Here is a 24258-nt window from a genome sequence, read left to right as displayed (position 1 = left end):
GCTCTGATTCCCGAAGGTTATCCTCTGACCTCTAAATGTCTGCCATGGTACATTAACTCTCTCTCTTCATCTTTCCCTCTTTTGGGCCCCCATAACACACACACACACACCACAATAAATCAAACAATAGGGCATGCTTGTGTTAAAAGGACAGAATCCTGAACACCTACATCATCAATTCTGGTAGAAAAGGGAGAAACTGAAACCTTCATTCTTGAGGGAGTGGAAAATGCTGCAGCCGGTGATGGAGACACTAGGCAGTATTTGCCAAATGGATCACACTCTTAATAGCCCTCTCCCCAATCCATACATTTCACTCCAAGGTATGAACTAAGCAGTAAATTTGCAAGGAAATCTCACACAAGTTCTCATGGCCACAATCATCTCAAACTGGGCCTTCAGTGAGGGAACTGGCAGATTAGACACACTGCCACATGCACACATAGGCTGTGGGTCAACAACCAGAGCAACTGGGTGTGGCCAGAAACGGACACAGCTAGAGATGGAGCAGAAGGCTGCTGGGGCTCAGTTCAACCATGAGAAGTCATTATGTCTGCACTGCTGGTCCTCAGGCACAAGCACAGCTTCCTGGTTCTGCCATCCTAGTACAGTCAGGGAGGGGTGAAGAATGAGGGAAGCTGGGGTGTGGGTGATAGTCTTTTCCATAGCACGAATTCAACTTCCTGAGACTCTGTCATTTGCTTTTTTTTTTTTTTTTTTTTTTTTTTACTTCTACTGTTTTTTAATATATATTTTGTGGTTCAGTCACATGTAGCTGAGCCTGGCCTTAAGCTCAATAAGAAGCTGAGGGTGACCTTCAACTGCTGACCCTCCTGACTCCCACCTTCAAGGTGCTGTGATTACAGGTGTGTGGTCCTAGATCCAGCTTGAGATCATTCTAAGCATTTTTCTGTGATGTTTAGAAAGTGAGGCAGCGGTGTGTGGGGTGAAGCTGCCGTTTTATGGATGTCGCTGGGGCGAGACTCTCCAGTGTGGACCTATGATCAAAGATTGAGGGAAGAAGGTCGGGGAGCACAAAAAGCCGGAAGAGGTTTCAGAAACAGGGGAATAGAGTAACTGGGACCCTGGGACACTGAAGGCACCGTTTGAAGACATTTTAGTTCTTCTCAAAATGGAGCTTGTATGATGTTTGGAGAAAAAGGATAAAGGAAGGCACCTGAGGGGCTTTTAACAGAAAGGATCATTCAGTGTTTTCCATCTTAATACTCAGGTCTCTACCTTACTTTACCTGTTCCCAGAAAGACTCCCAAACTCTCAGCTTCCAGCCCCAAATATCCAAACCACGAGTGGGGAGTGAAGACCAAGCAGTGTTGAAAAGAACACAGAGAAGTCCCTAGAAAGCTGTAGGGCTCCTCCAAGGCCGTGAAAGAGGAGCAACTCAAGGAACAACCATGGGCAGAGGGGAAAGAATGGCATGCAGGAGCAAGGACAGACACAGCACAGCAGGGAAGCCACAGTCCACCATGCAGGCACACATGACACTGGCTTAGAACAGGTTGGTTGAAGTTGAGCTGAGGTGTGCCAAGCTGGAGGATTGGTGAACTGTGTTGCAGGTGGACGCATGGGAACATCAACATGGAATGCTGGAGCATGAAGGTGTCTCATCCCAAACCATGGAAAGGGGACCATGGAAAGGGGCTAGGGCAGAAACTTAACAGGGCCAGGGATCATCAGGAATCAAGATGATGGATGCAGGCATCCTGAAGGTAGGACCAGAGCTCTGCATCTGGCCTGCAGCACAGGGTGGGATGGAATCAACCTTTGGATATGGACAAAGCAGAGCCCAGAACAACATCCTGGACTTAGCAGGTCCCATAATGAATGAAGAAAGATAACCAAGAAGACTTAGCAAAGAGAGACAAGCTCCACCACAGGACAGCAAGACTGGCCACCCTGCCTGTCAATGACAAGCCTGCCTAGACTTACCAGAAAAAGAGAAGAGACTGAGCACACACAGTGTCCTCACAAGGACATCAGCAGCAGAGACCTGCCAAAGATCCTCTGTCTATCCCACTGTCCTCTTCCAGAGACCCCATCACCCCAACAACAGCAAATTTCCCTGAAAGTCCAACCTTCCTTCTATGAAAACCCAAAACAACCCCATGAGAAATGATGCAAGGAAAGAAGGTTCCAGATAGAGACACAAATCCAATGTCATCTGTGACCATGAGCCATCCCAGTGGGACACAGGGTAGCACTTAAAAAAAAGCATAGAAACATCCATCAGGAAACGAGAGAACACTCAAGCAGCAAGACCTTCAGGGCTGAGCTGAGTAAATATCCTGGCTGATGTCACTGGCTATGGAAACTGAAAGAGTGGGCCCATTATTTGACTCAAAAGCCTCCAGGAACCTTGCAGACTAGGAGCAAGGTTAGGCACCAGGCTCTGATTTCCTGCCAGGGCTGACCACGGGTCTCTCCCATGAGGAAGGCAGGATTTGTTTCTAATTAGAGAAAACATTTTCCGGGGTTGTTCTTGTGTGAACATTGCTGCCAGGCATGGCCAGAAAACACACTCAAAGGATCAGCATGTCTTGCACATTTAGACTTATCCCTAAGCTAGAGCTAAGCAGACCATGTTTCCCTGTGGTCTGACAGAAACTAAGAGGCAGGGCACCAGGAGTTCATGTGTGAGGCTGTGACAGGCACCTGAGACACTGCCTGCTCTCCCATAGCACATACTCTCTCTTCCCCCACTTCTCCTCCTTCAATTCACTCCCTTGGGCTTGCTGGGGTTTTATGGGGTAGAAATAGCTGGTCCTTAGGTTTCCAGAGTCAGAAGAATGGCAGACACCTAGAAAGTTAGAGACTTCAGACAACAGTGAGCAAATCTCCCTTAACCCCAAGGAGGGACTCCTAAGGTTACCTTCCTTCACCCCTCGCCCATGTCCTCTAGATGCCTTTCTCACTTCCCCACAGTGTGTGACACCCCCCTTCACCCCACCTTTTCCCCTTCCTCAGAAGCCTTAAGGTTGGCTTCCTTGATTTTTGGCTTGTCTGAACTCTCCTCTCTTCCCACTAATTCCCCCCCACACACACACTTTTTCTTGATTACCATAATCTCTGAGGTGAAATGACACTCTTGGCATTAAGGAGTGTCTCTGTCTACACCCTGGATCTGATCATTTTGAAGAACCTTCAGAAAATTTCCAGGGTTCAGGAAATTTACTGAGCACAGAAGAGAAGGTAAGACACTGTGCTGTACCTTGCACATCATTGGACAGTATTTGGACAAAGAGTAAAAATCAACATACCAAGGCAATTCATTTTGCAAAAGAGTGTTCCACCACTCAGACAGGATGCACAAGCACACAAGGCCAGAATTTGCTTGTGTTTGAGGTAACAAGGGTGTGACTGTGCCTTATCCCTAAGGTGCGTTGGTGGGAGCTGGAACTCAACACTCATGCTATTGACTAGTTCACAATTGCTGAGAAACGAAAGGGTGTTATAGGAAGTCAAGTCTCAGGAGTGTTCAGGGCATGTCAGACAGCACAAACATGGGAGTCAATATGTGGGAGGCTAATGGAATATTCATAACTGGTAGGTTGCCCACCTATGATAGAGGGAAAAAATGCCGGCCCGGTGTGCTAACAGGCAGAGGGGCATGGATGTCTTTGAGTTCCAGCCCATCCTGGTCTAGTAGCAAATTCCAGGACATCCAAAAGGACATAGGGATCCTGTCACAGAAAAACAAATTATAACAATGTAAGAAATGAAAAAACAGCCAAGGGTACAAAGGTCTTTAGGACCCAGAAACCATTTTGGAACAAGATATGTTGGATTTTAACAAAATTAAGAATATCATTGCTAGGTGCATTGGCTTGCTTATCATTCCAGGAGGATGAGGCAAGAGAACCATGAATTCAAGGCCAGCCTGGCCACAAAGTTAGGCTGAAACCAGCCAGAGTGCTATAGATGTTGTATCAATAAAAATAAAACAAGCAACAACACTTTTAAAACAGTAAAATTTGAGGATGGGAACCGAGTCAGACCCCAACACTACACAGGAAAAAAGGGGTATTGAAATTTTATAAATTTTTCATTGAAAATTTTAAATGAAAACTAGAGTATGAAAGTAATGAGGCTACCTACACTCAGCAAGTTCAGTCACTATGTGTCTCTAAGAGTCTGACAAAAATGCACCTCCATGGCAGCATGCCAGGGTATGCAAGGCCATCCATGAGGCCCTGTTTTCAGTCTCAAATACCTCAAGACAAGAAAAATAAAAGGAAATTTTAAAACATTCCATGTCATCTAGAAATACATTTATTGTCAGGAATGGATCAATAGCTATTCCCAAATAAACAAAAAATGAGCAGTGTTGATGGGCATAGGGAACTGACCTGCCCTGAGTGGGCTGAACAGGAGCTAGGCACCTCTGTGGCCCACAGGCTGACTCCCTGCCCTCCTGCCTACCTGAGGGCCCTGGCCCTCTGTCAAAGCTCCCAACAGAGGAAGGGACAAGCCTGAGTGAGGATGCACAGGCCCTCAGGTACCTGCGTGACAGAGTTTTGCCCACGTTCTGAAGTCTGTGTCTACCATATCACTGAATACAAGGAGCTTAGGCACACAGGGGGAGCTGGAGGTGGTTGATACTCCAGGGACAGATGCAAGTGTGTGGTTAGCCAAGTGGCACTGGGCCTGCTGGACTCTGGGGTGGGGTGGAGGGTGACACTCAAATCCTTCCAGTTCCAACCCAGCCTCACGTGCCCTGGCTATAGGCCTGGCCTCTCCAATGGGAACTCAGCTATCAGTTCCTGATTGCCTGATGGTTCTTGGGCACAGTCACACCTCTCAGCTTCTTCATGATGGATGGCCAGCCCATCAGCTGCTGGTCCCACAGGTACTCTGGGGACAGCACTTTTGTAGGCTTATGGTAGAGCAGGTACTTGTTCAAATGGCTCTCATCATGCCACACAGCCTCAATGCCATTGGCCTTGTCCTCCACCATAGCCTCATGGCAGGCCTTGGTGAGATGGTGCACCTCCACCACTGACCCCCCAAAGAAGCCTCCCATGTAGTAAAAGTCACCCTCGTCTGAGGGGATGTAGGCCTGGGACTTTGGCCGGCGCTCATAGGTAAAAGCCTGCCGGCTGCTATTGTAGAAGCCAAGATGCAGGGTGCCGAAGAGTGCTGAGAGAATCTCCACGCCCACGTGGTCACGGAACTTCATGTCCACATCTGCACAGACCAGGTAATCCACCTCATGCAGAAAGCGCCGCTCTGAGAAGTGGCTGATCATCTCCATCCGATGCATGGACACGTCCTGCCAGCGGCTGTAATTGCGCACAGTTAGCACCACCAGACGCCGTCCTGTCCCCAGGTGCACCTGTGGAACATCACCTGGCCGGTCAGTGAAGACATAGTAGGTGACCTTGTGTCCCACCATGAAGTGCTGCTCTGCCGTCTCCAGGAACAGCTTCAGGAATACCACATACCTGGGAGGGAGGACAAAGAGGTATGAACAAAACTTACCAAGACAGAGGCCCAGGCTGCAGAAACCATGGCTACCTGGAGGCTTGATCCCCCAACTTTACAGTTCTCCTGACCAGTCCACAGTCTGTACCTCACTTTACCCTCCTTTGTAGCAGAAGGATGCAACATCAGCACCCCATCTTAGCAAGGAACATTGAGGTAGAATCCTGGATGCTTTCAGCCAGGGAGCAGGCTGACTCCAGACCTGGAGTTCCAGGCAGATCCCCCGAAGGTCTCTCTTGTCTTGGCGACTCCTCAGCAGGCCACTTGCCCATGGGTCTGTCATCCTCCCTTTGCTAATGACAGCTCCATCCCAAGACACTCCACACCTTGAGCCCTTGCAGTGGCCTGAATAGCGCCTGGGCTCCTAAGGCCACACTTTCTCAACCCCGGGGGAACTAGGTGGCTCCTCAAGGGCCTGGTATCTGTGTGCCCACTTTGGACACTCTCCAGGGCTGTCTCAGGAAAGCAAAGGGTCTCTGTATCCTAGACCTTCCTCCTCAGAGGCTAGAAGGGACTGTGGACAAGGGACTCAGTAACTCTCTTAGGTCCCTAAGGGTCATCTCCTGTGAACTCCACCAGAGCAAGAACCAGCCTCACAGGGTAGGCAGGTAATGGGGGAGACAGGCACCCTAGAAGGAAGCACAAGCCTAAACCAAAACCCTCAGGTCCAAGTCGAAAAGGCTTATAACCCAGGTTCTGTGTCATCTTCCAGGCCAAGAAGTTTTCACCTGCTTCAAAGGCTGTTCCTCCCTTGATGACCCCCAGGACCTCGTGCCCCACCATGGTATCACCTGGCAGTGTGCCAAGCCCAACCCACTTCAATGTCAGAAACAGGCAAGTGGCTATGCAAAGGTGACCATGGGGCTCCCAGATAGTTCCCTCAGGGGCCTTTTTCCCACAAAGCACCAACCCAGACAACTAGTGTTTGTGTCTTGTTACTGTATGGTCCTTTGTCCCTAGGGGTGGCAGGAATTCTCTCTCAAGGTGCCTAAGAGCCCTCCAGCTGAACCCCAAACCTCTCTCAAGTCTGACTGGTGCAAAGGCTTCAGAGCTGTCCTTGGACCTCACTCAGCCGTGCAGGGAAGCACAAAGCCCTTCTCAAATGCAGGCAGCAAAAATGGTGTCTCTTATTCCCTCACAACTTTCCATGTTATAATGCTGCCCTGCCTGGCTTCCCACAGGTCCAGACAGGACGCATTTCTTGTCTGTGACCTCAGGTCAGCCTGAAGCAGAAAGTCAGGGTTTCCCCAGGTCTATTATCTGCCACCCCTAGGTCAGAGGTTAAGTGTTTCACCCAACCCCTGCTGTCTACCTTGTCCTGAATCTGAGGACACCTCAGTGGCCTCAGCTCTGCTGGCATCCTGTTCCTTGCTGCCAGCCCTGGGAATGAGAGTCCCACCTGACCTGTATGCTGAGGGTTGCAAATGACACCTCACTGAGAGCACAAAGGACGCTGGCCTGGGGCTTTGGGAGGAGGCAGAGCTGGTTCATTCACCTGTGAGCCCACCAGAGCTCAGGAAGGTGCCACAAGCCCCACCCCCACTGCATCCTAAACACAGCCATGGAGCTTGTTATGCCTACACCTCCACCTTGACCCTTGTGTGTGCACATGTGTGTGTATGTGTGCAGATTGTATGTATCCATGTTTACGTGCCTGTGTGCATGTGTGAAGGCCAGAAGTTGGCTTTGGGTGTCTTCTTCTGTTATTCACCTTTTAGTTCTTCAGACAGGGCTCTTCATTGACTCTGAAGCTCACTGTTTTGCTAGCCTGTCCAACAAGCTGCCTGGATCCACTCATTTCTCTCCTCTACCTGATTTGACTATAGTCAAATGCCACCATGCCCAGATGGATGGTAGGGATCACACTCAGATCTTCATGCCTGGAAGCAAGTGCTTTACCCACTAGCCATCGCTCCAGCCCCACTGCTTACTTTTTGATGGCAAACACAGTCAGTCCAATCGTGGTATTCTGAAGCCTGAACTGCTCATTCAGTATGTCGATATTGAAGGTTCCCTCCCAGATGATGGGAGCCAGCCAAGGAGTCAGGACGAGAACGTCTTTCCTACTGCATGGAGAGAGAGCCAGGGGCGACATGTGACCAAAGGTCCTGCAAGGAGCCCTTCTCAGATTCCACACCCGCAGCTTCCCTCAGGGATGATCACGAGGGCCTGGGCCAATCAGAAGCAGCTCTCATTGACTACACCCCAGCCATAAAAGCAATTGAGTTTATTACCACCACAACCACCATGTCCCAAATCCATAGTGACAGGAACAGGAGACAAGGAGTGGAAGCCCAAGTGAGAAAGGAGACAGAGAAGATGCTCTGGGGCTCCAGTTCTGAAATCAGACAGCCCTAAGAATGTGAAAGGTTAGGTAAATTGAGGCCAATGAGAATTATTCAGGTCTTTGTGTTTCTCTGAGTTTAGTTCTTCCCAGTGTTGGAGACTGACATAGAGCCTCAGGTGTGCTGCTCACTCTTCCCCCAGGACAATAGTTTGGTGCCTTTCGTGCCTTTAGGATTCTTGCGCTGCCCAGGCGGTGACCTAATCTACTCACCTGGGTATTAGCGCCTTTGTGTGGGGATAGGTCATCCTGGAAAAGAAAACACCAGAACTCAAGTTGACAGGACGGTCATTTGAATGTATGTCACTGGCAGCCATGCACCAGATAGACAGACTTGCATGAGAAGTGGCGACCAAGCCACCCTGCCTGCCCATGATCCTGGGACCCAAGCCTGAGCCTAACCAGGAAGTGTTAGATCTATTAATTAAAGATGAAGCTGGCAACCCATCTTCTATGAAAGAGGTTTATTAGGTGGATATGAAGGGAAGGGGGAAGGGAGAGCAGGACATGATGGGGAAAAAGAGGAGGGTTGCTGAGAGAGAGAGAGAGAGAGAGAGAGAGAGAGAGAGAGAGAGAGAGAGAGAGAAAAGACTAAGAGAGAAGAGTAAGAGAGCGCCCACGTGTCGGGTTGTCCCTTTAAGGGGCAAGGTAACCTCAAGGTGTGGCCACCTGGCAGATGACACATGATGACATCATAAGTTGCTAGGTAACCCAGAAGCAGGTTTTGTTCCAAAATACTAACAGGAAGATCACAATCTTATTTGACATAAGGAAGGGTGAGGACATCATGATACCTCTCCCCATACTTCAGGCTGGGAGATCTTAAAACTGTGGTAATTCACAAGCTGAATGAGACTGAACATGTCTATAGATGATAGCCATCCCTCCTGGGCCAGCATCCTGCCTTGGTCCTCTCCTGGCTGGTGGCACACAGAATCTTGGCTTTCCTGAATCATGTCACTGGCAGCCATGCACCAGATAGACAGACTTGCATGAGAATATACTGGTCAGAGTATAGTTCTAACATTGGTGTCAAGTGCTTCCCGAGATAATGCCTGGAACAGTGTGCAGCAGTGGGCTGTCCACACAAAGGATGTCAAGCTGCACTGTTGGTATAATGTTCTTTTAAGATGTATATGCCTTACCCTTGTTAATTCAAATGCTGATTTCCCCACCCCCAACTCTCTGGTTTCAATCCGGATATTGCATTGTGATACTCATTATAAGCATCCTGTCTCAACTCTGTGTAAACAAGACAAAATAAAACAATTAGATACAATGTTGTGCAATGGGAGGAGCCTCAGGTGTGCTGCTCACTCTTCCCCCATTAAAGGAGTGGGAGGAGAGAGAGAAAGGGAGCTAGGAGAGCAGAGCTGGAGGAGAGAGCTTGGAGGACGTGGAGCATGAACCAGACCTAAGATTTCACAAAAAGCAAGTATAATGTGGGAAATCTAAATGTTAGGAAACTGAGGGCTTGGAGGTTTAGGAGGGAGTAAATATTGCCCAGCATTGTGTTCTAGGTTAACTAAAAACCCAGTCTCTGTGTGGTGATTTGATTATACAGCTGTTTAAGATTAGCAGCAAGCTTTACAAGAAGATAAACCAATAGTCTAAAAAACCTGTGTTAATTCACAAGCTGAATGAGACTGAACATGTCTATAGATGACAGCCATCCCTCCTGGGCCAGCATCCTGCCTTGGTCCTCTCCTGGCTGGTGGCACACAGAATCTTGGCTTTCCTGCCTGGTCAGAGTCCAGTCCTAACATCGGTGTCAAGTGCTTCCCGAGATAATGCCTGGAGCAGTGTGCAGCAGTGGGCTGTCCACACAAAGGATGTAGGCTGCACGGGACAAGAGCTGCTTCAGCTAGTACGTGGCATGCCCTGTGAGGATGTGGAAAGCAGACAGCGGGCTGGAATGATGTTCAGCAGTAGTGGCAATGGCTACTCCTGCAGAACAACTGGATTCAGTTCCCAGCACCCATGTGGAGATACACAACCATCTATAACCCCCATTCCAGGGGACCTGAGGGCCTTTTATGGCCTCTTTGCCTCAGAGGAACACCACAGAAGAAGCAAGGTGGGTGACAGGTCCCCCAGTATGAGTCAGGGCTTAATGGACAGTTTCTATAATGGGATAAGCTGGATATAGATGGTGGAGATGGCTACACCACAGCATGGCTGTGCTTACCGCACTGAACTGTGGCAATTGTGAGCATGGTAAACTCCTGTGCTGTGCTGCTTGTCCTGGGAATGGTGGTACACACACATAAACTCAGCTCTGTACCAGATGCCAGCATGGCTCTTCAAAGGCCAGGTGACATGCACTTAGTCAAAACAAAGTATAAGGCTGTGGGACAGAGCAAAGGCCCATGCTACACACACACACACACACACACACACACACAGCCCTCCATCCACACCACACAGCCCAGAGCTGAAGAGCACCATGTGAAGTCCAGATACCTTGACAGGGTTACAATTTCCCGGACATCCAGCTCTCTGACAGCCACGCTGCAGAAAGAGAACACAAGAGACAGGTTTATACCAGGAGGGTTTAGGGTTCAGTCCCACAGAGCTGGGTGGAAGGGCAGAGTGTGCCTGAGGGTACAGTAGTCTATTACTATTATAGACCAACACCATGGTGATCACCCCATGGAATTATGCCTACAGCACCAAAGTCAAACACTGCCATGCCATAGACTCAAGGGTCAGAGACTGCAGTCAAGGTTCACGGCTCCACACTCCCCAGCCACTCCTGAGTGGATCCTGAGCAGAAGAGGAGTTCTAGCACACAGCACATTCCCAGCCGCCTCCTACCAAGATGTGGAGTCTATTCCTGTCCCAGAGGAGACAAACTACGGCAGAAATGGCGCTAGATGACCTCAACCCCAGCGTCTGGGTGCCCGAGGTAACATGTAATAGGTCAGTGGTCTAGAACCTTCCAGCCTGGCTCAGGGGAAGTCCAGTCACACATGGAGGCCCAGGGACAGCTCATCTCAGCCCAGGGCCACCCTCAACCACTAGAAATATAAGAGAGCCACCAGGGTCTGTACACCCCCCGCCCCCCGTGACTCTGGCAGTCGTCAAAGTTGTGTCTCCCTCCCAGCATAAGTGAGCATGCAGCAGAGTGCTCTGAAGCAGTAGAAAGCTGACGCAAGAGGGAGATGATGAGAACCAAAAGAGAGTGAGAGGCCATGTAATCTAGTGGGAAGCACAGACAACTTTCAGGGCCAGAGCCCCAAATCAATGTTCAGTAACAGAGTGGCAGGCTGCTGGAGGGGTTCACACATCATACACTCAATATGACACACACACACACACACACACACACACACACACACTTCAATGCCCACTCACCTAGTCACTGCTCCTGGGTCTCTCAGTTCCTGGCTTCTGTGGCTCAGGTACCCATAGCTGTAGGAAAGACAAGCATGGGGGCAGCTGCTCAGGACAAAGACACGAGACTCTGTCTGTCCTCTTCAAATGCACTACAGACATACCCACCACAGTAAGCACAGAAAGTCCCAGTGAAGATGCTGGCCCAGGTGAGAGGACTAAGCATGCTCACCCCACTGGAAGAGAAGGTGGCTGTTAGGCCCAAGTCGGGGGAACCCAAGGGGACTGGATGAAGTATTTAACTTTTAAAATAATTGGTTGGTTCTGGGCACCCTTAGGTCTGATCAGCCCTGTTCTAAATATCTGGGAAATATCTGATCTTCAAGTCAGTTTGGAATTTCCTGCCATATGAGATACACTTGTAGTTAAAGGTGGGATAGTGATTAACTCATCCTGTGTCTGTTCTGAGGAGTGGAGGCTACAGGCTTTGGGTAAAAGGTCAGGAGCTATTCAGGAGAAGGATTGGGGCCATTTGGCCCAGTTTCCTAACAAAGTTTATCTCAACATGCGCCGGCCGGTGATTTTCTCTCCACTTAGTAGAGCTCTCTGATTGTTTTCTTCCTTATCTCTGTCCTCACAGATGGCCAGTGTCAGGAACTTTTACATTCCTCGGCTCTCTGGAGAAGCACTAAAAGGCTTTAATTAACATGGGCCTAAAACTCGAAAATATAAGTTATAAGGCAATTAAAAGAAACATAGGTTACAAAGTTAGTGTGACTCTTTCAGTGGCCAAGAAGGGCCCTGGAAACAAGGCCCTCCTCTGGACACCTGCAGCACCTGTGGACACCCCCTACTCTGTGCCAGGTCCTATAAGCCAAGGCCACATCAGGACCTATTTCCGGATGTGTCTACAGAAGCCCCAGTAGACATGCCAGTGTCTCTGCTCTGTGGGGATTCACAGACCATCCACACAGAGAAAGGGCTGAACTCCAGGCTCCAGGCCTGACTTCCTCACCTTCCCCAGGCCCACCCTCACAGCTAGAGCCAAATGACTGGGCATCCAGCCCCAGATCCATTCTGTGGAATCAGAGGCTTCACTATGTGGACAAGCCAAAGCTGGACATGCTACTGTGGGTGCCAAGCCAAGAGTACCTTCTTTAATACACAGCTCAGGGTCCCCATCAGGGTCACAAATGTTGCTCATGAGCCTGTATTCTTACCTAAAGAAGACTAAGACAAGCACTAGGAGAGGAAGGATTCCAAGGTGAGTCGAGTAGCAATTTGGTCTTCCTGAAAAACAGCAGCACAGGATCCAGTTACTCTGTCCTTCTCAGGCCTGATGCCCCTCCAGGCCTCTCCTGAGAGTCAGAGGTCATCCTGTGCCCTGCAGCCACCACTGCATCTCAGCCAGCCCCAATCCTGGCTGGAGCTCCAGCCCCACTGCACACTCAGAGGGGAGAGAAGTTGTTCCCTTCCAGCTCATGACTCCAGTGGCTCCCTAGGCCCTCAGGGTCTCCTTGGGTGTCCAAGTCCTCAGGTCACTGAGCACTCCCTCCCATGGTAAACTGAAATAACCAAAATGAATACCTTGGGCTCTCTGCTGGCTCCATCTCAGGAGGCTAGGTCCAGCTTCCCCCCAGCCCCTGTACGCGTATCTCCACAGGGACAGCAACTGGTATTTTCTAGTGAATTTCTTTCATGCTGGGATTGAAACCCAGGCTGATGTGTGAAGCTCTGAGCAAAGAGCAGAATGGAAAAACTAGCATGCACCCACTTTCCAGAATCTCTGATTGGTCAGCTCTCCTGGAGCCAGCACTTTTTTTTTTTTTTTTTTTACTTTTTGTTGTGTTGGCTTTTGTTTTCTTTCTTTCTTTTTTTTTTTTTTTTTTTTGAATTTTATTTTTTTCTTATCAGTTACATTTTATTAACTCTGTATCCCAGCTGTGTCCCGATCCCTCATTACCTCCCAGTCCCTCCCTCCCTCCCTCCCTCATCTCCGCCGTGCCCCTTTCCAAGTCCACTGATGGGAGGGACCTCCTCCCCATTCATCTGATCCTGTTTAACCACGTATCTTCAGGACTGGCTGCAAAGTCCTCCTATGTGGCCTAACAGGACTGCTCCTTTCTTGGGGGGTGGGGAGGCCAAAGAGCCAGTCATTGAGTTCCTGTTAGAAATAGTCCTTGTTCCCCTCACTTTGGGAAACCAATTGGTTACTGAGCTACCACAGGCTACATCTGAGCAGAGGTTCTAGGTTATATCCATACATGGTCCTTGGTTGAATGTCAGTCTCAGAAAAGACCCTGTGCCCAGATATTTGGTCCTTGTGGAGCTCCTATCCTTTCCCCATCAGACTAACTCCCCTTCTGTCTTATGATTCCCTGTACTCTGCCAAAGGTTTGGTCATGAGTCTTTGCTTTGAAAACACTGCTAGTTAGAGTCTTTCAGATGCGCTCAGTAGACTCCTGTCATACGTTCAGTGCACATCCCATCTGTCTTTCTAAACGAGGATTGATCATCTTTCCCAATGTTCGTTCTCTTGATTATCTTTTTTAGGTGTATAGATTTCATTATGTTTATCATATCTTATAGGTCTATATAAGTGAGTATATACCATGTTTGTCTTTCTCCTTCTGGGATATTTCACTCAGAATGATCTTTTCTAGATCCCACCATTTGCCTGCAAATTTCATGATTTCCTCCTTTTTGATTGCTGAGTAGTATTCCATTGTGTAAAAATACCACAATTTCTGTACCCATTCCTCCGTTGATGGACATCTGGGTTGTTTCCAGGTGCTGGCTATTACAAATAAAGCTGCTATAAACATGGTTGCGAAAATATCCCTTTTGTATACTTGAGCAAACTTTGGGTATATACCTAGCAGTAGTATAGCTGGGTCTTGAGGAAGCACTATTCCTAATTGTCTTAGAAAGCACCAGATAGATTTCCAGAGTGGTTGTACCAGTTTACATTCCCACCAGCAGTGGAGGAGGGTTCCCCTTTCTCCACAACCTCTCCAGCATGTGTTATCACTTGAGTTTTTCATCTTGGCCATTCTGATGGGTGTAAGGTGATATCTCAGGGTCGTTTTGATTTGCATTTCCTTGATGGCTAATGAGGATGAGCATTTCTTTAAGTGTTTCTCTGCCATTTGATATTCCTCTGTCGAGAATTCTGTTTAGCTCTGTTCCCCATTTTTTAATTGGATTACTTGGTTTGCTGCTTTTCAGCTTCTTTAGTTCTTTGTATATACTGGATATTAGTCCTCTGTCAGCTAATGGGTTAGTGAAGATTCTTTCCCACTCTGTAGGCATTCATTTTGTTTTGATGACGGTGTCCTTTGCTTTACAGAAGCTTTTCAGTTTCATGAGGTCCCATTTATTGATTGTTGCTCTTAGAGCCTGTGCTGTTGGTGTTCTGTTCAGGAAGTTGTCTCCTGTGCCAATGAGTTCTAGGCTGTTCTCCACTTTTTCTTCTAAGAGATTTAGAGTATCTGGTTTTATGCTGAGGTCTTTGATCCACTGGGACTTTAGTTTTGTGCAGGGTGATAAATATAGATCTATTTTCATTTTTCTGCATGTGGACATCCAGTTGGACCAGCACCATTTGTTGAAGATGCTGTCTTTTTTCCATTGAATGGTTTTGGCTTCTTTGTCAAAAATTGAGTATTCATAGGTGTGTGGGTTTATTTCTGGGTCTTCTATGTGGTACCATTGATCCTCCTTTCTGTTTTTATGCCAATACCATGCAGTTTTTATTACTATTGCTCTGTAGTACAACCTGAGATCAGGGATGGAGATACCTCCAGATGATCTGTTGTACAGGATTGTTTTGGAGATTCTGGGTTTTTTGTTTCTCCATATGAAGCTGAGAATCTTTTTTTCAAGGTCTGTAAAGAATTGAGTTGGTATTCTGATGGGAATTGCATTGAATCTGTACATTGCTTTTGGCAGGATGGCCATTTTCACAATGTTAATCCTACCAATCCATGAGCACGGGAGATCTTTCCATCTTCTGATATCTTCTTCAATTTCTTTCTTCAGAGATTTGAAGTTTTTCTCAAACAGGTCTTTCACTTGCTTTGTTAGTGTCACCCCAAGGTACTTTATGTTATTAGTGGCTATTATGAAGGGTTTTGTTTCCCTAATTTCTTTCTCGGCCCTTTTGTCTTTGGTATACAGGGGGGCTTCTGATTTTTTTTGAGTTGATCTTGTATCCTGCCACTTTGCTGAAGGTGTTTATCAGCTGGAGGAGTTCTCTGGTTGAATATTTGGGGTCGCTCATATATACTATCATATCATCTGCAAATAGTGACACTTTGACCTCTTCCTTTCCGATTTGTATCCCCTTGATCTCCTTTAGTTGTCTTATTGCTCCGGCTAGGACTTCAAGTACTATGTTGAAGAGGTATGGAGAGAGTGGGCAGCCTTGTCTTGTCCCTGATTTCAGTGGGATTGATTTAAGTTTCTCTCCATTGAGTTTGATGTTGGCTATAGGCTTGCTGTATGTTGCCTTTATTATGTTTAGATATGTGCCTTGTATTCCTGGTCTCTCCAAGACTTTAAACATGAATGGGTGTTGGACTTTGTCAAATGCTTTTTCAGCATCTAAGGAGATGATCATGTGGTTTTTCTCCTTCAGTTTGTTTATGTGGTGGATTACATTGATGGTTTTCTGTATGTTGAACCACCCTTGCATGCCTGGGATGAAGCCTACTTGGTCGTGGTGGATGATATCTTTGATGTGTTCTTGGATTCAGTTTACAAGTATTTTATTGAGTATTTTTGCATCAATGTTCATAAGAAAGATAGGTCTGAAGTTCTCTTTTTTTGTTGGGTCTTTGTGTGTTTTAGGTATCAGGGTGACTGTCTCTTCATAGAATGTACCTTCTGTTTCTATTTTGTGGAATAGTTTGAGGAGAATTGGTGTTAGCACTTCTTTGAAGGTCTGGTAGAATTCCGCGCTGAAACCATCTGGCCCAGGGCTTTTTTTGGAGGGGAGACTGTGAATGACTGCTTCAATTTCCTTAGGAGATATAGGGCTATTCAGTCTTTCTACCTGATCTTGACTTAATGTTGGAAGATGGAATCTATCAAGAAAATTGTCCATTTCATTTAGGTTTTCAAATTTTGTGGCATATAGGCTTTTGTAGTATGACCTAATGATTGTTTGAATTTCCTCAGTGTCTGTAGTTATGTCACCCTTTTCATCTCTGATTTTGTTGATTTGGATAGATTCTCTCTGCTTTTTAGTTAGTTTGGCTAAGGGTTTGTCTATCTTGTTGATTTTCTCAAAAAACCAGCTTTTTGTTCCGTTGATTCTTTGAATAGTTTTATTTGTTTCTAATTGATTGATTTCAGCCCTGAGTTTGATTATTTCCAGCCATCTGCTCCTCTTGGATGTATCTGCTTCTTTTTTTTTCTAGGGTTTTCAGTTGGGCCATTAAGTTGTTTGTATGTGACCTTACGAATTTCTTCTTGCAGGCACTTAGTGCTATAAATTTTCCCCTGAACACTGCTTTCAAGGTGTCCCATAAATTTGGGTATGTTGTGCCTTCATTTTCATTGAATTCTAGGAAGTCTTTAATTTCTTTCTTTATTTCTTCCTTAACCCAGCTGTCATTGAGTAACAAGTTGTTCAGTTTCCATGTGCGTGTAGGCTGTTTGTTATTTCTGTTGTTGTTGAGATCCAGCTTTAGTCCATGGTGGTCAGATAGAATACAAGGGATTATTTCAATCTTTTTGTATCTGTTTAGGCTTGCTTTATGACCAACTATATGGTCTATTTTGGAGAAGGTTCCATGCGGTGCTGAAAAGAAGGTATACTCTTTTGAGTTTGGATGAAAAGATCTGTAGACATCTATTAGGTCCATTTGATTTAGGGTCTCTGTAAGTGTTTTTATTTCCCTATTTGTTTTCTGTCTAGTTGATCTGTCCCTTGGTGATAGTGAAGTGTTGAAGTCTTCCACTATTAGGGTATTAGGATCAATGTGTGATTTAAGCTTTAATATTGTTTCATTTACGAATGTAGGTGCTCTTGTATTTGGGGCATAGATATTCAAAATTGTGATGTCCTCTTGGTGGATTTTTCCTTTGATGAGAATATAGTGGCCCTCCTTATCTTTTTTGATTAACTTGGGTTGAAAGTCTATTTTATTAGATATTAGGATGAGCCAGCACTTTCTAAGAAGCCATTCCACACAGCAGCCATGCCCATCCAGCTCACCAGCCACCACTGCATCTAAACTCCAGGTTTACTTTCTCTGGTGGGAGCCTCTCTACCTCCAGCACACCCCACCAGCTTCTAGCCCTGGGTCTCCCTGCAGTGGCTCTGCTCAGGGCACACTACTTCCCAGACTCCCACACACCAGGCCTCTCACTTACATGGAGACTCGTGTCTCCAGGCCTACCTCCTATTCCTGCTCACTGTGACAGGCACACTTCCTGGAACCTGGCTTCCTGATACCATCAGTGTTCAACAAACTTCACTGGGGACGAACAGATATGAAACAATGTGGGTAGCCTAAGAACAGACACTAGTTTGTCAAGTTCCTCAAAAACCATAAACATTTTAAACTTCAAGACATTTGTCTCAAGTACAGGTGTGGACCAGGCCGTGAACTGGTGTCTCAAGGGTGTGAACACCCACTGAAAAGACCCAGTCCTCTGAGGGTCCCAGAACTAGTCAAATGACTAGTCTCTGACCTGAGGGCAGGAAGAATTAAGGAATTGGTTTGCTCTTTACCTTGACTGGAGACTCTGTCTCAGATACCAAAATTATCAAACTATACACACTGTATGTTTTACTACATAATAAGTGTGGACATTCATTAGAAGGAAAAGGACATCCCAAGAAATAATTTCCAGTGACAGGAGCAGAGACGGCAGTTGTACCACCCCAACTCCATTCACCCCATCTGCTGTCTCTCTCCAAACCTCTCTCCCACAGCCAAAAGAGAGCAACTCACCTCTTCACACTGAGAGGTCAGTGAGCCTAAACACAGTATGGCTGAACGAACACTAACACTGAGTGCTGGAGTGAGTGTTGGAATGCCCTGCTCTGAGTGATTCCATACGGTAGAAATCTGTTTTCTTCACCCTATCTTGGCCCTAAGAGGCTCCATCCTCTGGGTTCATCCAGCACAGAATGATAAATGACTTACTCCTGGAATAAAAAAGGATTCACCCTATAAGGGTATGGGTGTAAGTCGGGATTCTAGGGGGGCATATGAGCATGTGAAAATCAAACATAAGAAGGGTAAAGGTGTAAAATACTAATCTTATAAAAGCCACTAACTTATAAGCTGTTAAAGATAATTAAAACATGCCGCTAATGCTCAGTCTCCTTATAAATTATCAAATTCTTCAGTGTTCAGAACTATGTTCAGTCATGCTAAGTACAAATGTAACTCATTTACAATGACAAGCTTGATTTAGCTTCTTGTTTATGCTTTCAAGGTTAAGCCCAAAATAACAAAAAAACAAGTAAAGTGGGTTTAAAATAAGTATACTGTATACTTAACAAAGGATCTTCAAACTGTTCAGAGATCTGCTGGATGTGGCATTTAAAATGTTTAATGGAAAAAAAAACAACAACAAAAAACAAAACTTCCAGTGCTGGACAGAAATGCTAGCTGCTAGTGGCTACCCCAAGGTCACCAAAGAAACAAATGGGGCACAGACAACTCCATCTGAATTATGGCAACCCTAACCACGAGGTGAGTTTCTGGCCCACCACCATGGCCCTGCCCAATCTGTGGACACTGAGTTGACTGCTCTACTCTACCCCATTAAAGCAGGCCAGTTTTTCCAAGTTCCACAGGACAATCTCTTAGACTTCCTGGGTCTGGGTGGTCTGGCAGCCAAAGGCATAATATGTTGTCCTGTGTAGGAGTTAAAAATCCAATGCTGTCCTCTCAGGCAGCCAAAGACCTGTGACTTCTATCCCTCAAGGAAACCATTGAGCCCAGAGGAAGCTAAGGTAACCCAGATAACAGTAAGTTTCTGTCATTTTAATTGGTACATAGTCCCTTTGTATTACACTTCCTGCTATCATTTATCCTTCTCAGATGTCTGATAGGTTGAAGGCTAACTGTAGCTTTTTTTAGTTTGGCAGCAGGGAGCAAACAGCTCCTTCCCAAAGCTGCAGCTAGCTTGTCAGTTCCTTTCATAAGTATAAACAGGCCTCACTTCTTTCTAGAGAGTCTAGGTCTCCAGCTGAGAGAGACAGAACAGTTTACCTTGCTGCTAGACTTCACTCTGAAAGAGAAAAACTCACCAAACAGGTTTCAGTGTAACTTTTTATAAATCCCTTATTTAAAGGAACTTGCTTTATAAGGAGTGCTGTCAGTAATCAACCACCTGTGTCTCATGGTAAATGAAAGCACAAAACAAAAGCATGTGAAGTACCGTGGGAGTCTAAGGAAATGTTTTCTTTTCTTTTTGTTTGCTTTATAATTATTTTTAATTCAGTTTATCTCCTTGTTGTAGCCTCCTCTGCTCCTAGCCCCACCTATTCTCCTTGCCTAAGAAAATATTTTGGTTTTTTTATATTTTTTATTTATTACAATATATTCACTTTGTATCCCAGCTGTAGCCCCCTCTGTTTTAAGATGTGTAAATGCAAGACACAAAGGTCTGCTGAAGTAAAAGCTTAGGTAAGTTATCAGTATCTAAGAAAATGATTTAAAGTGTGTAAATGCAAATTGTAAAAGTCGGAAAAACTGATTTAACAGCATGTAAAAAAAAAGTATTTCAGATATCTTTCTTTCTCACTATAGTATCATTATACTAAGACTTCTAAAGTTCAGAATTTTAACAACAGATGAAATTCTGATAAACTGTTAAGCTAGTCCTGGCAAAACACTGACTGCTATTATCATAGTCACAAGCTCAAAACTTTAAATGTCTTTTGGTTGTCTTCTAAGTATAGACTTTAAAAAGTGCTCTGACCATGCTGAAAACATCTCTATCATATATATATATATATATATATATATATATATATATATATATGACCCAAAGAAATGATTCTGAGTTCAGGGTGTGGGATTTGTATATATATAGTAGTCATGTTTTAATATGACTCAAAGTCTGAATCTATTGCTTTTTCTATAGTATAGATTTCAGTGCAGATTACAAAGTCTGGTAATGCCAATGCCTCTAAAACTTTTATCTCATTTGTAAACTTAAAAAATTATGTAAGCTTACAGGAAGTCACCTGATGCTTAAAAATCTGCCTCTCATAAGTCAAAATAGACTCTGGATAAGAACTCCTGTCAATCAACACTCTGAGTTTCTCCACCTGCCTTTTGCTGAGGGAGAGGCCTCCCCCTTACACTGGTCTTTGGTCTTTCAATTCCTCCCTTTCCCCCAGCTACCAGGACCACGGCACTGAAAGTTTCTAACGTATATCCAAGATTAAAATATTCCTCTAAACTCCTTAGCTTACATTTTTCCCTAGTCTACAGCTGTCCTAGCAGATTTCTAATCAAATGAAGACTGAAAACTATTTCAAATGTGGCATCCCTAGGTGCTTTTGAAGGAGTTTCCAACCTTCCTGAGCCTCTGCATCCTACACTGCCCAAAGCTGTCTACAGGTGTTCTCACTGGACCTGGACACCTAGCAAGACAGATGTCCCTGAACTGCACTCTTCTTTCCTTTCCCACGCTTTGACCATCATTCCAGCCTTGCTGCTGGCCACCAACAGTGACAACTCAAATTCATCTCAGGAGCAGATATAGAAGAGATTATGTTGTCCATATCATCAACAAAAGGCGGGAATTTTGGGGCCTGAGGGTATCGGGAAAACATGTGTATCAGGTGTCTACAATCTAGTTTAACTGCCTGCCAGTCCCAGCTTTGCAAGCATATGTTGCTGAGTCCTGTCTCCTCTCAGAACTTCTCACCTCTGCCCTCCACCTTGAACCCCTTCAGTGCCTGATCATCTGTTCCCTTCTCTTCAGTTTCTTCCCCTCTCCCCAGCTTTCCTTTCATACATAACTCAGCCATTTTGACTACACTTTCTTGGTTCTTCTCTCCTGGCTCTGTGCCTGGATCTTTGTTCCATCAGTTTTTCCCTCTCTCCTATCCTTTCTCTTCTCTTTATCTCTTGCTATCTCCATCCCTCTCTCCTTTCAGGGCTTGGCCTATTTGACTGGCCATATTCAATTTGGCTTCATACATATGCCTCTGGCTGAATTCTCCCTCTTACCTACAATAAAAACCTTCTGAAGCATGCCTAGGTACATCACGTCCTTATTTTCACTCATTCTCTACAAGCATTATAAATCAATTAACCCCTGCCCTTAGCATCATAAAATGAACAAATTTGCCATCTCAACCCCAAGGGTCTGTTACTCCTATATCAACTTAATTTCTGATCTCAAAGGAAAAGGACATAAATGACAGATTCAGCTGTGGAAACCAAGATGTTATTGTCCTTTTTGATGCCTCCCAAGCTCCTTCTTTATGTGCTTTTGGTCTCCCACAACAAACACAGTTGTCCTATTTGCAGGACAGATCTCACATCATTACCTCAGTGACAAGATTCTACAACTCCCAGAGAACAAGCCTTTGGTTGCTCTTGTGGTTTCTTCCTTTTCCCCTTTGCCTGGTGCCTCACACTTTGTATTACCCTGGGCCACACCTCAGCGAGAGCTGGGTCACTCTGTCTTCCTACATTTGCTGTGCTAGTAGTTTCTCATGTGCTCAAAACAAATGTATGTTCTTCAAGAGCTTTCCAAGCCTTGTCCTCTGAGGATAAATGGTGACATTCCTTCCACCCACCCTCCTCACCCCACCCCCACGCATGTCTGGTGTGTTTCTACCCTTTGTAGAAACACTTGAAAAATCTGCCCAGATCAGAAACCCCAGGCTTTCTCCCACCTGCCACTTCCCCCTGCCTGCCGCTAACCCAGCTGCCCTGGCAACTGGGCAGCCTTTATCTGCTTAATCTCTTTGTTCCTCTGACAGTTTACCCACCAGCCATGGCTGAACAAATGAGGACAAATTGGCTCCCTTGGGTGTCCAGCCCTCCACATACCTCTGATAACACTTTTAAAGACACTGAGATCTGCACTTAAAATTGCTAAGATTGGCCAGTAAGATCTCACAGTAGGTAGAGCCTTTCTGCCTAAGATTGACAGCCTAAGATTGAGATCCAGAACCCATGAGGTAAAAGAGAAGCATCTCCACAGAGTTGCCTTCTGAATTCCTCACAAAACCCATGTGTACACATTGCACACAGACATGAATAGGAAAATTCTGTCGTTTTTGTTATGGGGTAAAATGGTTAAGATGATAATTTTGTTTTATATATTTTACCACAGGTAGAAAAGAGGGAGAGTGAGAAATGAGTTTTTTTATCTATGGCGGTTGGCTGCCAAGGGCCAATACTCCATAATCTCCTCCATCTTGTAAAACTCTCCTGTACTTGCCTGTTGATTCTAGCACACCCTTACCCTTTGTGCTGATGAGGATTAAGCAAATGACATCAGATTGTAAGTAAGGTCCAGATTCCACCAATGGGACAAGACACAGTCATCGCTTGAGCCACAGTAGATCCAAGTGGACCTTGTACTCTCATGAGCTATGTGCTCACACATAACAAGCACCTCTGGCAAAAAGAAATCCCCTTCCTGGATTAATTTTGCTTTGTTTGTGTGTATCTTTGTGTAACACCAAGAATATTCTTTTGTAACCAAACAATCCTGGCTGTACCAGCTGAGGGCTAGAGAGCCAGACCCACCCTCCCAACCATCACCCCTCCTCTCCAGCCTTGCAGGATTACTGCCACTCAGCCACCTGGAGACTCCTCTCCTTGGCCCTCTTCCTCCCCTTCTCCCCACAGGTGATCGGGACTCCTCAGAGCACCTGGAAGGCCAGCTTCATGGCCACTGACCTGACCTGTGTTCTGGAATACAGAGGCAGGTGGAGAAGGGGATACCCAGTAGAGGGACGGACAGGTCACTTGCATTCAAGTCCTTCCAAGGCAGCCTTGACTAGTCAGATCAGCACTTCCCACTCTGACAGAACTCTGCCCCACTCCCTCGCCCCTCAGCAGTTCACATGCACAAACACGCAGATCCAGGGATTCTTGGGGTTCCTGACCATGCAGCACTCCTAGCCCTGCCCCAGCAGCAATGAAGCCCCAACCAGATAGCTAGCAATCAACGGAGAGCACTCACAGCCCCTTTCCTCACCCCTCAGCTCACCTCTGAAGTCCATGGCAGGGCCCAGGATGGTTCTGTTTCTGTGCAGCTAGTTGTTAGTCACAGCTCAGACCTCAGGCACACAGCAGGACTCACCCTCAGGAGAGAATATACACAGTTCTGAACACCTGTGGGCGGGGTAAAACTCTGGCAGGCTCCTGATTTGCCCAGTGTGTCTAAGGGAAGCAGGTGTCCTCAGCCAGCTATCCCAGGGCCACGGGCAGTATCTATCCACACCTCATATCCCAGGGATTGCGGGTGCTTCTCCCTCCTGTCATGCTCTAGCCTGCCTTTGTGGTCCCCCAAATCTGTTCCACTGTCTTCTTCAACTTAGGTTTCTTCCTTAAGCTAGCAGCCTCCCCAAGCTCTCCTCACCTGACTGTTTTATTTTAGAGTGTTCTCTCTCTTTCTCTCTCCTTTCTCTCCCTCTTTTCTCATCTCTTTGTCTCTCCCTTTCTCCCATGCTCTTCTTCCCTTCCCTCTCTCATTTCTCCCTTTCCTCTCTCTCATCTTCCTTCTGCTCCCTCTCATGTTTTCCTCTTCTTCTACTTCTTCTCCTTCATATCCTCCTTGTTATTCCTCCCCCTCCTCTCATCTTTCCCAGTCTTTTCTCTCAACTGTCTCACCCCATCTCTTTATCTCTATATGAAAGTCTGATGGTGTCATGTATCCCAGGCTGGCCTAAACTTCACTATTGTAGACCTTGCAGGCCTCAAACTCACAAAGATCTTCCTGTCTCCACCTTCAAAGTGCTGGCTAATCTTGTCAACTTAATTTAGAAATTAATGTGATTTAGAAAACCTAATGTGAACCAAAGTTCCTCAAAAGAACAGAAACCTTTCAAGGACCTTCTTCAAGGCTGATCAACT

General features: G+C 46.1%; 1 protein-coding gene across 2 annotated transcripts; it reads right to left on the bottom strand.

Annotated features, from left to right (window-relative positions):
- Positions 1–4269: 4269 nt before the first annotated feature.
- LOC110544720 (histo-blood group ABO system transferase 1) lies at positions 4270–23490 on the bottom strand. Of its 2 annotated transcripts, XM_060389721.1 has the most exons (7): positions 23393–23490; positions 12400–12469; positions 11201–11257; positions 10307–10354; positions 8057–8092; positions 7431–7565; positions 4270–5459 (listed from the first exon to the last, which is right to left on the bottom strand). In XM_060389721.1, exons 1-7 carry the CDS (start codon positions 23403–23405, stop codon positions 4772–4774), a joined length of 1047 nt encoding a protein of 348 aa, XP_060245704.1. In that variant the 5' UTR covers positions 23406–23490; the 3' UTR covers positions 4270–4771. The 2 variants fall into 2 exon arrangements, with proteins under 2 accessions (XP_060245704.1, XP_060245705.1); XM_060389722.1 differs by lacking the exon at positions 12400–12469 and having other exon boundaries at positions 23393–23445.
- Positions 23491–24258: the final 768 nt, after the last annotated feature.

Source organism: Meriones unguiculatus, chromosome 8 (genome assembly GCF_030254825.1).
Source record: "Meriones unguiculatus strain TT.TT164.6M chromosome 8, Bangor_MerUng_6.1, whole genome shotgun sequence".
NCBI lineage: Eukaryota > Metazoa > Chordata > Mammalia > Rodentia > Muridae > Meriones > Meriones unguiculatus.
The sequence above is the reverse complement of the archived record's forward strand: the minus strand, read 5'-3'. Positions and strand labels throughout refer to the sequence as shown.